The sequence below is a fragment of the Lactuca sativa genome, chromosome 8 (assembly GCF_002870075.4).
Source record: "Lactuca sativa cultivar Salinas chromosome 8, Lsat_Salinas_v11, whole genome shotgun sequence".
Classification (NCBI taxonomy): Eukaryota; Viridiplantae; Streptophyta; class Magnoliopsida; order Asterales; family Asteraceae; genus Lactuca; species Lactuca sativa.
Window position 1 is genome coordinate 283,688,980 of NC_056630.2, and position 14,881 is coordinate 283,703,860.

A 14,881-nucleotide genomic window follows, 5' to 3' on the forward strand; every position below is an offset into this window, starting at 1 on the left:
CCCACATCCGAAAAGGGCCAAATCCTTTCTTCCCTAAGGCCCTAAGACTCATGACAACTGAAGATTGGGCCACCGCCCAGAAGAATGAAGCAAATCCAAAACCGAGTGTTACCAAAGAGTTCTAGATATGCGAATTAAGCGAGAGTGAGTTTGTTTGAGTCTTTCTTAGTTCTTGAAGTGTGAAATGTGTGTGTGAGCATTCTTTTTCCGTCTTTCTCTTATAACGTTCTCAGAGGATACAGCAAAACTACTTTATGTTTAGTGGTTTTATGGAAGGATCAAGTCTTTTCGAAAGCTTCTTGACCCAAAAAATAATCTTTGTGACCAATTTCTTTGAGTCATCTTCTTTTCCATGTATGATAGAGTGCGAGGTTCGAGAGCGTTTTGTACGAATAAATGCTTTATTGGATCAATTTTTGCTAGCATTAGTGGGTGAGGAGATAGCGTATGATCTGTGCGCTAAGCAAGCAGCAAGCATTTTCTACTTCAACAATATCTACTTATATTTGTTTTGTGTTTCAAAATAACTTTAGTTTTCTTTTTTCTTTTTCTTTTAGATGATGAAAAACAAACCGAAAACTATGAATGCTTCTAATTAATTGAATTGTATTTTATAATCCATTTTTATTATATATATATATATATATATATATATATATAAAGCAAAGTGATGTCTTTATGACAATTCGTCAAGTTTGATCGAGAAACTTGCGCCCAAAGTGCTTACACAGCCGCTCAGCGTTTGGCTAAGATCCTTAATAACTGATTCATAAACTACTCGAACTTTATTTCAGTCTTTTGTTAAGTGTTCGCATAGCGACTCAGGTCCTAACAACTTGATGTCAGACTGTTCAACATAAGGTACATCTATGTCCTCTAACACAGATAACATAAAGACTAGGATTAGATGCTTAACATAATGAGTCCTATGCTTTCACGAAAGAAGAAGGAGCTCAAAGACATTTAACAATGGATTGTGTTGGTGTTCCATGCTATCTCAACTCCTAGTTCTAGTAGTACAAGATCGAATCTAATCCATAAGAATAGATCTTAGGCGGAAATAGAGCTCTTTGAAATTGAAAACGGTATTCTCCCTTATATATACCCCAAAATAAATAGAATCACGTAATTCTCTCCAAGGTCTGCTGAACTAACAACTCTATTAAAAAGGAGAATTATCAATTTTTACACGAATTTTCAAGTGGATGAGATTGTTTGAGTGATCTCAGTTGGAGATGAGATTGCACGTGTTTATGGGTTGAATGAGATTCAAGTTGGGGAAATGGTTGAGTTTTCCAGAGGTGTGAAAGGAATAACCTTGAATCTTGAGAATAAGAATGTAGGTATCCTTGTCTTTGGTAGTGATACTGCTATTAAAGAATGAGATCTTGTCAAGCGCACTGGCTCTATTGTGGATGTCCCTGTGGGAAAGGCTGTGCTGGGGCGTGTGGTTGACGCCTTGGGAGTACCTATTGGTGGGATAGAGGGTCTAAGCGATCACGAGCGAAGACGTGTCGAAGTGAAAGCCCCTGTGATTATTGAACGTAAATATGTGCACGAGCCTGTGAATACTAGGTTAAACGTGGTAGATAGCTTGGTTCCTGTAGGCCATGGTCAACGAGAACTTATAATCAGGGACCGACAAATCAGAAAAACAGCTATTGCTATCGATACCATATTAAACCAAAAGCAAATGAACTCAAGGGGCGGTTATGATAGTAAGACATTGTATTGTGTCTATGTAGCGATTGGACAAAAACGCTCAACTATGACACAATTAGTTCAAATTCTTTCAGAAGCGAATGCTATGGAATATTCCATTCTTGTAGCAGTCACCGCTTCGGATTTTGCTCCTCTGCAATTTCTGGCCCCATATTTTGGCTGTGCCATGGGGGAATATTTCTGCGATAATGGAATGCATGCATTAATAATCTATGATGATCTTAGTAAACAGGCAGTGACATATAGACAAATGTCATTATTGTTACGCCGACCACCAGGCCTTGAGGCTTTCCCAAGGGATGTTTTATATTTACATTACCGTCTCTTGAAAAGAGCCACTAAATAATCGAACCAGACAAGACGACGCAGGTAGCTTGACCGCCTTACCCATCATTGAAACACAAGAAGAATCCAAAAAGTAATTCAATGATTTCACAATAGGAATATTACATAATAATTTAAATTTATTAAAATCGATAGAATATGACAACTTGTATTTTTTATATACGATTATCTATTTTTCTTATGAAATTAACAACCCTCAAAATAACCACATCAAGGTTTTGTATTATAAAATTTATAAATAACTTGTGTTCTCTGACCAAATTAACAGCCCTAAAAATGATAGCATCAAGGTTTTGTATTCTAAAATTTATAAATAACTTACTATTCCCAAGATAGTCTTTTTTAGATAAAGTTGGTAAGTAGCAAGAATTGTTAGGTTTTTTGATTGTTTAAGTTTTAGAGTATTATTTGTTAAGTTATCGACTATTCTTGATTTTTTAAAGTTTCAAAAATCATTCCTATTTATTTACGGAAAGTTTTAAACCAAAGATTTTTCCTTTTCTTTAATATATATATATATATATATATATATATATATATATATATATGGGTAAAGTGAATATACCTAACAACCTTATATAAGCTTAGGTACCTAACCACATCATACTATGTAATTTTGTATCATATTTGCATTGTAATCACCCAAAGTTCTTAAAATTCAACCTCATAACTTGATTTGTAACACTGAAAATTTTAAAATTTATTTTTCACAGTTTATAAAAGCATTTCTCTCTTAATTTCATAAAACATCAAATTTCAAATTCCAATATGTATCATACAAATCCCAAGATCACATAATTATATCGAATTCCTCTATGTGTGTACAGATCAAGCCGGCGCCTTCCCACGGTCATCGCTAGTACCTGAAACAACAACACTAACACTGTAAGCACAAAGCTTAGTGAGTTCCCCAAAATACCACACATAAAACACATATTAGCCACTTGAGGCCATAACTCTATGGGTCCGTGCACCCAACTCTGTGAACCCTCAGGTTCTAACTCTAGGAACCTTCCGGTTCCAACTCTATAAGCATGCACAACATAAATCACATAGACATCATGTAGTACAACACATAGCATACACATAACATACACATACTCTATCACATGACTCTGGTTACCTACTCAAGGTAAAGTATAGTGAGAAGACTCACCTCGCGTGTCTCAGTATCTCACGATCTCTGGAAATCCCTCGTACTCGATCCTCCGAGCTCTACTCCTCCTATAACATCACAAGACTCTAATTAACACTTTTATCTCTAAGGTTGACTATCCCTAAGAAGTCAACACAGGTCAACGGTCAACGGTCAACTTTGACCGGACTCGGCGAGTGCCCGCGGCAACTCGGCGAGTCTAGACGTTCTCACCAACTCTCTAGGATTCCCTTTTCTACACGTCGAGTACTTCCCCTGACTCGACGAGTTCCACCTGGAAGAATCGCGGGACCACCCTGACTCAACTCGCCGAGTCTCAAGAACGACTCGGCGAGTCCCAGCTCGACTCAGATCACATGACAATCCTCTCTAACTCGCCCTGACTCACTGGGTCAACTCCTGACTCGTCTGGACCACTCTCTGGCCGGTCCAAGGCAATCTTCAAGCTACTCGCCGAGTCTGCTCATCGGACTCGGCGAGTCCAATCCATGCAATCACTCAAACTTGCTTCTAAGGTCAGATCTACTCCAACAATTCATAGATCTGGCCCTCCTAGACTGATTCATCACGTAAAGTCCTAGCCTTGATGCATTAACAACCTCTATATGACTAATTATGAAGAATCTTCAACAAATCTCACTACACAAGGTCATGACCTCCATTGCTCTCTATAAAGCTTGAAGAATGAGACTCTCTGGACCTCTATGGATCCAGATCCGAAGTCTCATCACTAGCATGGGACTATTTGGCCATCAAATCAACTCAACAAGGCCACAAGAAACCCTAAAATCGGTTATAATTCACAAAACAGGAGATGAGTCGAAATTATACCTTTAGATTGAAGGGTCAAGCTTCCAATCCACCAAATAGCAGCCCCCTTTGCCTCCTCTTGGCTAGAGCCTCCTTCTTCTTTGCTAAACAACACACAAATGCCAAGAAATGCCTCCTTTCACTCTCAAATCGCTAAAGCACTTTTAGGGTTTCTCTCTATGGACTGATGAATGCAAATGACGGCCATAAGGCCATTTAAATAGGTCCCAAACCCGAGAAATTAGGGTTTCATTAAACAACGTGGACTCGCCGAGTCCATATCCTGGACTCGCCGAGTTCCGAACGAATCCCGCGTCCAGAATCGCGACCCTACTCGGCGAGTCTGAGCTCCAACTCGCCGAGTCCCTTCTCAAAACTCAAAATATTAAAACAATAAAATACCTGGAGATCCGGGCTGTTACAATTCTCCCCCACTAGGATTAGACTTCGCCCTCGAAGTCTCGCTCTAAAATAGCTCCGGATGCTAAGCCCGCATCTCGCGCTCCGGCTCCCAGGTCATCTCTGATCCCTTCCGGTGTTGCCACTGAACCAACACCAAAGGTACCTCCTTGTTCCTCAGAACCTTGATCTTCCGATCTCTGATGGCTACTGGTCTCTCGGCGTAATTCAGGCTCGCATCCACCTGAATATCCTCTAATGGAACTACTGCCGACTCATCGGCAATACATTTCCTCAATTGCGACACATGGAAAGTGTCGTGGATTTGCCCCAACTCTGCTGGCAATTCCAAACGATAGGCTACCCGGCCTACCCTCGCAATCACGCGAAATGGCCCAATATACCGGGGCCCCAACTTGCCCCTCTTCCTGAATCGAATCACCCCTTTCCAAGGAGAGACCTTCAGGAGAACGAAGTCACCGACCTGAAACTCAAGCTCGGACCGGCGTCTGTCTGCATAACTCTTCTGTCGACTCTGGGCGGTCAACAACCTCTGTCTGACCTGCTGAATCTGCTCTGTCGTCTGAAGCACGATCTCGGTACTGCCCAACACTCTCTGCCCGACCTCTCCCCAGCAAATGGGGGTCCGACACCTCCTACCATACAACAGCTCAAAGGGTGGCATACCAATGCTCGAATGATGGCTGTTGTTGTAGGAAAACTCTGCCAAGGGTAGATACGCATCCCAGCTACCCCCAAAATCCAACACACATGCTCGAAGCATGTCCTCAAGCGTCTGAATCGTCCGCTCACTCTGACCGTCTGTCTGGGGATGATATGCGGTACTAAAATGCAATCTAGTACCCAACTCCTCATGAAATTTCTTCCAGAATTTGGAAGTAAAGCGCACATCACGGTCTGAAACAATCGAGATCGGCACTCCATGCCGAGATACCACTTCTCTCACATATAACTCTGCCAACTTCTCTGCTGAAGAACTCTCACTGATGGCAAGGAAGTGAGCGCTCTTCGTCAACCTATCCACAATCACCCAAATTGCATCAACTCCCCTGGCAGTTCTCGGCAATTTGGTGATGAAATCCATAGTGATCTGTTCCCATTTCCATTCGGGAACCTCCAATGGCTGCAACTTGCCATGCGGTCTCTGGTGCTCGGCCTTAACTCTACGGCAGGTCAAGCACCTCTCAACGAACCACGCGACGTCCCTCTTCATACAGGGCCACCAATACTCTTTCCTCAAATCCAAATACATCTTCGTAGCCCCCGGATGGATCGAAAATTTCGACCGATGAGCCTCCTCCATCAAGGAAGTGCGCGTACCACCCACGAACGGTACCCAAATCCGACCCTGAAAAGTCATAAGCCCTCGCCCATCCGTAACGAATTCTGAAACCAAACCAACGACCCGTTCCCTCTTCTGCATCTCCGGCTGCACAGCCTCGGCCTGTGCCCCACGAATGGCATCCAATACCGGAGCTATCATGGTCAATCTCAAACATACATCTCGCAATGGAGTGCTCTCCGTCCTGCGGCTCAATGCATCGGCCACCACGTTGGCCTTGCCCGGGTGGTACAGGATCTCACAATCATAATCCTTGACCACATCTAACCACCTCCTCTGACGCATGTTTAGATTGGGCTGATCCATCAAGTACTTCAAGCTCTTATGGTCCATGTATATCGTACATCGAACCCCATATAAGTAGTGGCGCCAAATCTTGAGGGCGAACACTACTGCCCCCAACTCTAGATCATGCGTGGGATATCTTGTCTCATGAGGCTTCAGCTGCCTCGATGCATATGCTATCACATGACCCCTCTGCATCAACACCGCACCCAACCCCAAAATCGATGCATCACAATATACTACAAAATCCTCCATCCCTTCCGGGAGAGCTAATACCGGGGCTTCGCACAACCTCTGGCGAAGTGTCTCAAAGGAGGTCTGCTGCTCGGGACCCCATGAGAATGCAACACCCTTCCGGGTCAACCTGGTGAGCGGCACTGCGATCTTGGAGAAATCCTTGATAAATCTCCGATAATACCCTGCTAATCCAAGGAAGCTCCTGATCTCAGAGGGTGACTTTGGCACCTCCCAACCCATCACCGCCTCAACCTTGGCCGGATCGACCAGAATCCCTTCCTGGTTAACGAGATGTCCTAGGAACTGGACCTCCCGTAACCAAAAATCACACTTGGAGAACTTTGCATAAAGCTTCTCCGATCTCAGTACCCCAAGGACCTCCCTCAAATTTTCCTCATGCTGCTCCCTAGATCTCGAATACACCAGAATATCATCGATAAATACAATCACCGACCGATCCAACATCGGCCTACATACCCTGTTCATGAGATCCATGAACACCGCCGGGGCATTGGTGAGCCCAAAAGGCATCACCACAAACTCATAATGCCCATAACGCGTCCTGAAAGCTGTCTTCTGGACGTCCCCGTCTCGCACCCTCACCTGATGATATCCCGACCTCAAATCGATCTTGGAAAACCAAGATGCTCCCTGCAACTGATCAAATAAATCGTCGATTCTCGGCAACGGGTAACGGTTCTTGACCGTCAGCTTGTTCAACTCCCGGTAATCAATACACATCCGGTGTGAACCATCCTTCTTCTTGACAAACAGAATAGGTGCTCCCCACGGCGAGCTGCTCGGCCGAATAAATCCCTTCCCCAGCAACTCCTGAAGCTGCGAGGATAACTCTTGCATCTCTGGAGGTGCAAGACGATAAGGCACCTTAGCTATAGGCGCAGCTCCCGGAACCAAATCAATACCAAACTCTACTTGCCTCACAGGAGGTACTCCCGGCAGCTCCTCGGGAAAGACATCTGGAAACTCACATACCACCGGTACCTCCCCAACTGAACTCGGTCTCTCGGAAGTCGCTCGCGTATCCATCACATACGCCACAAAACCCTTACAGCCCTACTGTAGACACTGCCTCGCCCTGGCGGCCGAACAAAAGGCTGATCCCGAACGTGTACCCTCACCGTACACCGAAAGAACTCCCCCACTAGGGTCTCGTATAGTCACCAGCTAACGCTCACAGTCGATAATCGCGCCGAATCGGCTCAACCAGTCCATGCCCACAATGACACAAACATCGCCCATCGCAATAGGAATCAGATCAATCGGAAACTCAATCCCGAAGATCTCTAACACACATCCCCGGAAAACCTCTGTGGCACAAATCAATCTATCATCAGCTATGGAGACTCTCAGAGGCCGACTCCTCACGACTAGCACTGATATGCTGGCTAAAGGCCAAAGATACAAAAGACCGACTCGCACCCGAGTCAAATAACACTAAAGCAGGTACGGAATTCACAAGAAAAGTACCTACACATAACATATTATAAGCATAACATCATATGTCAAAATAAATACACGAAAGGAAACATACCAGCCACAACATCGGGCGCAGCGCGGACCTCCTCCGCAGTCAGCTGGAAGGCTCTCCCTCGAGCTCTCGGCGTCTCGGCCTTCACAGGCCGACTCTCTGTAACTCTGGTGGCGGCAGGAGCAGACCCCTGAGATGCTCCGCGCAACTGCGGACACTCGGCCTTCCGGTGTCCGGTCTGGTTGCAGTGAAAGCACACTGCAAACCCCTTGGGGCAGTCCTTGGCCATGTGCCCCTCCTTACCACATTTGTAGCAAGACCCTGCTCGGCAGACTCCGTCATGACCCTTGCCGCACTTTCCGCAAGTGCGGCCCTTCTGGCTCCCTGGTCTGGGATCAGCAGGCTTGGCCCGCTTGGCGGCCGGCTGCGACAACGCCGGTCGCCGATCCCTCCCCTGAGACTCTGCCTCCTCCCTGGCCTGGGTCTCAAGCTCAATCTCCCTCTTCCGGGCATTTGCCTGAAGCTCGGCAAATGTCCGGTACGAGGAGTTCGCAGCGAACTCCCGAATATCCCTCCTCAAGATGCTCAAGTAGCGGCTCATACGTGCCTGCTCAGTGGACACGTGCTCAGGGCAGAACATCGCCCTCTCGTGGAACATCCTCGTGATCGCTGTAACAGACTCAGTACCCTGCTTGAGGGTCAGAAACTCCTGTGCTAAACGCTCCCTCTCCACCTGGGGAACGTACTCATCCCGAAACATAGTGGTGAACCTCTCCCAGGTCACCGCAGAAAGCTCAGCAGGCGAATAATGCGCTGTCACAAACTTCCACCAGTCCTTCGCTCCCAAGCGAAGCTGGTTCAGCGCGAACCGTACCTTCAAATGCTCAGGAGACGAGCAAGTGAAGAAACACCCCTCAATATCAGATATCCACCTCATAGCTGCCACCGGATCCTGAGTACCATCAAACTCTGGTGGTTTTGTGTTGCTGAACTCACGGAATAGCAACGCATCCCCACCCTGCGGCCTCGCAGCAGCAATCGCTGCGGTAGCCGCTGCAGCAGCAGCCTCAGAAAGAGCGGCATAACGCTCATCAAACGTCTCAATCAAGGTGGTCTTTATAGACCCAAACATTTCCGGTATCTCTGCCCTGATGGCCGCAGCCACCTCCTCCTGAATGATCCGGCGGATCTCCTCCTCACTGGTACCACTGCTCTCGGGCATCAAACGTGTCCTCACCATGATCTACCTCTGAAATACAACATACGATAAATTAGAATCCACACGAGTATGCTCACACTCGACAACTCTTTTCTCCTTGATTCTTGGCATTCCAAAGATTCTGACTTAGGCTGCACACTGCTCCGGTGCTTCCAGTAGTACGGGCCCAATACTACTGTCCGCACCGCACCAGAATACACTCCAAGTCCTTCTCTTTGGATCCCAGGTCTCAAGTACTTTATCATGCATAGACTACTCTCTAATAGATTTCTCATAAGTCCCTTGCTGCTACCTACTCACTCTCAAGCATCTCATAGCAGCTCACCCCTCTCTAGGCTAAGGCATCACACATCAGGCCACTCTAGTCCTAGTAGCAATACCTAGCCTACTCTAACATGCGGATACATCATATCAATATCAATATCACATAATATATAAAGGTATTTTTGGGAAATCACCGTTCGGGCGCTGACTGATCGTACACACATCTCTTGCTCTGCGTTTTTCGAAAATCTTTTACTCTTTTTGAAAATACATCTCAAATCCTCAGTTTGAGTTCAAATACGCCCGAAGGTGTACTCGAATCCCTCAAACCAAGGCTCTGATACCAACTTGTAACACTGAAAATTTTAAAATTTATTTTTCACAGTTTATAAAAGCATTTCTCTCTTAATTTCATAAAACATCAAATTTCAAATTCCAATATGTATCATACAAATCCCAAGATCACATAATTATATCGAATTCCTCTATGTGTGTACAGATCAAGCCGGCGCCTTCCCACGGTCATCGCTAGTACCTGAAACAACAACACTAACACTGTAAGCACAAAGCTTAGTGAGTTCCCCAAAATACCACACATAAAACACATATTAGCCACTCGAGGCCATAACTCTATGGGTCCGTGCACCCAACTCTGTGAACCCTCAGGTTCTAACTCTAGGAACCTTCCGGTTCCAACTCTATAAGCATGCACAACATAAATCACATAGACATCATGTAGTACAACACATAGCATACACATAACATACACATACTCTATCACATGACTCTGGTTACCTACTCAAGGTAAAGTATAGTGAGAAGACTCACCTCGCGTGTCTCAGTATCTCACGATCTCTGGAAATCCCTCGTACTCGATCCTCCGAGCTCTACTCCTCCTATAACATCACAAGACTCTAATTAACACTTTTATCTCTAAGGTTGACTATCCCTAAGAAGTCAACACAGGTCAACGGTCAACGGTCAACTTTGACCGGACTCGGCGAGTGCCCGCGGCAACTCGGCGAGTCTAGACGTTCTCACCAACTCTCTAGGATTCCCTTTTCTACACGTCGAGTACTTCCCCTGACTCGACGAGTTCCACCTGGAAGAATCGCGGGACCACCCTGACTCAACTCGCCGAGTCTCAAGAACGACTCGGCGAGTCCCAGCTCGACTCAGATCACATGACAATCCTCTCTAACTCGCCCTGACTCACTGGGTCAACTCCTGACTCGTCTGGACCACTCTCTGGCCGGTCCAAGGCAATCTTCAAGCTACTCGCCGAGTCTGCTCATCGGACTCGGCGAGTCCAATCCATGCAATCACTCAAACTTGCTTCTAAGGTCAGATCTACTCCAACAATTCATAGATCTGGCCCTCCTAGACTGATTCATCACGTAAAGTCCTAGCCTTGATGCATTAACAACCTCTATATGACTAATTATGAAGAATCTTCAACAAATCTCACTACACAAGGTCATGACCTCCATTGCTCTCTATAAAGCTTGAAGAATGAGACTCTTTGGACCTCTATGGATCCAGATCCGAAGTCTCATCACTAGCATGGGACTATTTGGCCATCAAATCAACTCAACAAGGCCACAAGAAACCCTAAAATCGGTTATAATTCACAAAACAGGAGATGAGTCGAAATTATACCTTTAGATTGAAGGGTCAAGCTTCCAATCCACCAAATAGCAGCCCCCTTTGCCTCCTCTTGGCTAGAGCCTCCTTCTTCTTTGCTAAACAACACACAAATGCCAAGAAATGCCTCCTTTCACTCTCAAATCGCTAAAGCACTTTTAGGGTTTCTCTCTATGGACTGATGAATGCAAATGACGGCCATAAGGCCATTTAAATAGGTCCCAAACCCGAGAAATTAGGGTTTCATTAAACAGCGTGGACTCGCCGAGTCCATATCCTGGACTCGCCGAGTTCCAAACGAATCCCGCGTCCAGAATCGCGACCCTACTCGGCGAGTCTGAGCTCCAACTCGCCGAGTCCCTTCTCAAAACTCAAAATATTAAAACAATAAAATACCTGGAGATCCGGGCTGTTACATGATTGCTTCCAAAATCTTTGGACTTTCACCATTATTTTCCTTCAAATGACGTCTTTCTATCGGAGACCCCCTGGTGGGCTTCATATACTACCGTTACAAATCAAATGGTGTAGGAAGAATATAATGGTGAATGTCTGAAAATCTTGGAAGTAAATCAAGTTAAGGGTTGAAGTTTAAGAACCTTAGATGATTGCAATGGAAATATAATGCAAAACAATGTAGTATAATGTGGTTAGGTACCTAAGCTTATATAAGGTTGTTAGGTATATTCACTTTACCCTATATATATATATATATATATATATATATATATATATATATATATATATATATATATATATATAGGAAAAATGAATATACCCTTAAGGGTATATATATATATATATATATATATATATATATATATATATATATATATATATATATATATATATATATATATATATATATATATAGATCATTCTAATTTTGTGAGACCGTGAGACCAAATCTAAAAATAATTTTAAAATGCAAAATAAATGGAAAAATCCAAAAATTCTATTTTTAAATATTATTTTCGGAACTTGAATTAACTAAAAAATAAAAAAGAATAAAAGAAATCCCGTTTTTTTTTTTAAAATACGTGAAATATTCTAATAGAATATTACACTGACATATTCTAAAAAATAATTTTAAAATGCAAAATATATGGAAAAATCTAAAACTTCTTTTTTTAAATATTATTTTCGGAACTTGAATTAACTAAAAAAAATAAAAAAAGAAGTAAAAAAAATCCTGTTTTTTTTTTTAAAATACGTTAAATATTCTAATAGAATATTACACTGTACATATTCTAAAACATAATTTTAAAATGCAAAATAAATGGAGAAATCCAAAAATTCTTTTTTTAAATATTATTTTGGAACTTGAATTAACTAAAAAAAATAAAAAATGCGTCTCACGGTCTCACAAAATTAGATCGTCTCACATGAACCTAACCCTATATATATATATATATATATATATATATATATATATATATATATATATATATATATATATATATATATATATATATATATATATAGAATAATTAACTCTAACGGAAGAAAAATAAGGGTATGCAATCGCATATCCTTGTCATGCTATAGATCCGCCCATACGGTGAGTTGAGATAGAATATTCCATACATAAGGTATACAGTACAACACTTGACATATCCAAAATATTGTTAGTGTTTTGCGTTTGGCCTCTCATGTGAATCTTATAAAAGGTTTATATGAATTGCTCAGAGATTCAATATTTTTATTAATTTAAAGAATATACAAATTAAAAAAAAAATTACAATAGATTATACATCTAAATTAGAAACTAAATAATATTTCTATGAAATATATCCTCAATATAACCGAGAAAACACAGATAAAACCGATGTTGGCTCAACTCTAAGAGAATGACATGTAATTAGGTAAACTTTTCAATTAATACTTCTTTTAATATGCTCGATCGTTTAATTAACCTGACCGTTAATACATGGCTTTCTAATCACATGACTTTCAAAAGGATGGGGAATATTACAAACCACATTCTGATTGGCCACTTTTATCATATTTGAAGAATTTATCTTATCTTAAATATTGAATCACACCATCGTTTTTGTAATTCCATGACTTCAAGATGGATTAATGGGCCTGTAGATATTTTCCATAATAGGCCCAAAATTGCTGAAGGAGCACCATTTAAATTCCAGAGAACTCTAGAAAAACTCAAATAGTCACAGGTTTACAATAAATAAATAATAATCGATAAATCGAGAAAGATCAGATACGTCACCTTAGTCACGGACCCACTTCTCAACAATTCTAGAAATTTCTATATCCACCCTCAACTATCCTATATATACACATTACCCCTTATGCTTCTTTATCAAAGTTTCTTGACAAAAAAACATGGCTCAATGTCAGACTACACTCCCATTGTTCTGTCAAAGAATCACAACCCACAGATCAAACCCTTCATCTTCAATTTTCATCCCAATTACTCACAAAAAGAATCCTAATTTCACCATCATAAAAGCAGACGCAAGAAACGGGGATCAGTTACAGAGAACAAGCATCAAGAATCAGCAACCCATCAAGAAGAGAGTCGCCCAATCCCCACCTGTTGGTAAGTTTCAGTTTAGGATTTAATTTACACAACTTTTTTCTTATATTTCTGATATGATGAAGCAAAATTCTTTAATATGAAATGAAAGAACCAATCAAGATTCAAATTTTCCAACTTTTTTCTTCCATTTCTGATATGGGAATGTATAATTCTTTACATTTAAGATATATTCCATCTTTTTTCTTCCAATTTCTGATATGGGTGTATACAATTCTTGAAACATGAATTAAAGAACAAACAAAGATTCAATCTTTCCATCTTTTTTTTTTTCAATTTTTGATATGGATGTGTACGTTTCTTCAATATAACATAAAGAAAATAACCAAGAATCAATCTTTGCAACATTTTTTCTTCCATTTCTGATATGGGTAAGTAAAATTCTTGACATATAAGATGAAAGAATCAATCAAGATTCAAAATTTCCAACTTTTTTCTTGATTTCTGATAAGGGTATGTATCATTTATGATTTTCCAGCATGACATCGAGATACTAACCAAGATTCAATCCTGTTGTGTGTAGGGTTATGGGATAGATTTCCAACAGCAAGAACAGTTCAGCAAATGATGGACACAATGGACAGACTAATGGAGGAGCCACTGGCATACAACGGTGGTGGAAATGGTGGTGCGTGGGGATCTCAGGGACAGGGTACAAGCAGTTACAGCAGGGGAAGGACTCCATGGGAGATCAAAGAAGGTGAAGAGGACTACAAGTTGAGATTTGATATGCCTGGAATGACGAAAGAAGATGTGAAGGTGTGGGTGGAAGAGAAGATGCTGGTTTTGAAAGCAGAAAAAGTGAAGAAAGACAACAATGGTGAAAGCAATGAGGAAGCCATTGATGAGGGGGAATGGAGCCCTAAAAGCTTTGGGAGGTATAGTTTTAGGATTGCATTGCCTGAAAATATACAGTTTGAGAAGATTAAGGCTGAGGTTAGAGATGGGGTTTTGTATGTAACGATACCTAAAGCACCTGTTTCTTCCAAGGTGTTGGATATAAGCGTTCAATGAGTAGAAAGCAAGCAATTTTGAAAATTTTGTTTTGACAGTGTAAAAGAAAATTTCGAATTCCTAAATATTTATTGATGAAAATTTTGGCTATTTAAAAAATGTTAATGGTATATTAAAAGCTTGTACATTGTAGATGTGTAGATGTTGCTTAGTTAAATATAAAATTGGCACAACTACCTTATTTTTTGAGGTTTTTTTGTTGTCGTGTTTGGTAAGCTAAATAGTAGCTTATTAACTAGTTTATAAGTTAGCTTTTTGAAATGCTAGCTTTATAGGAGTTTTTTTTTTTTTTTTTTTTTTTTTGTTTTTTTTTTTGTTAAATTTTCAAATATACTCCTTAGTTAATTATAGAAACACATATTTTTATGTCTTTT

At 41.6% G+C, this 14,881-nt stretch overlaps 1 protein-coding gene and 1 pseudogene across 1 annotated transcript; both read left to right on the plus strand.

Annotated features, from left to right (window-relative positions):
• The first annotated feature begins 1,135 nt into the window (after window positions 1-1,135).
• Window positions 1,136-2,144, plus strand: LOC122195492 (ATP synthase subunit alpha, mitochondrial-like; annotated as a pseudogene).
• Window positions 2,145-13,126: 10,982 nt separating this feature from the next.
• On the plus strand, window positions 13,127-14,673 carry LOC111918349 (small heat shock protein, chloroplastic). The gene is made up of 2 exons (XM_023914023.3): window positions 13,127-13,496; window positions 14,017-14,673. The coding sequence occupies exons 1-2, from the start codon at window positions 13,280-13,282 to the stop codon at window positions 14,505-14,507; spliced, it is 708 nt and encodes a 235-aa protein (XP_023769791.1). The 5' UTR covers window positions 13,127-13,279; the 3' UTR covers window positions 14,508-14,673.
• The last annotated feature ends 208 nt before the right edge of the window (window positions 14,674-14,881 follow it).

Coding starts and splice junctions, on each gene's coding strand:
- LOC111918349 (XM_023914023.3), top strand. CDS start 13,280: ATGGCTCAATGTCAGACTACACTCCCATTGTTCTGTCAAAGAATCACA. Junction 13,497..14,016: donor CGCCCAATCCCCACCTGTTG/GTAAGTTTCAGT, acceptor TGTTGTGTGTAG/GGTTATGGGATAGATTTCCA.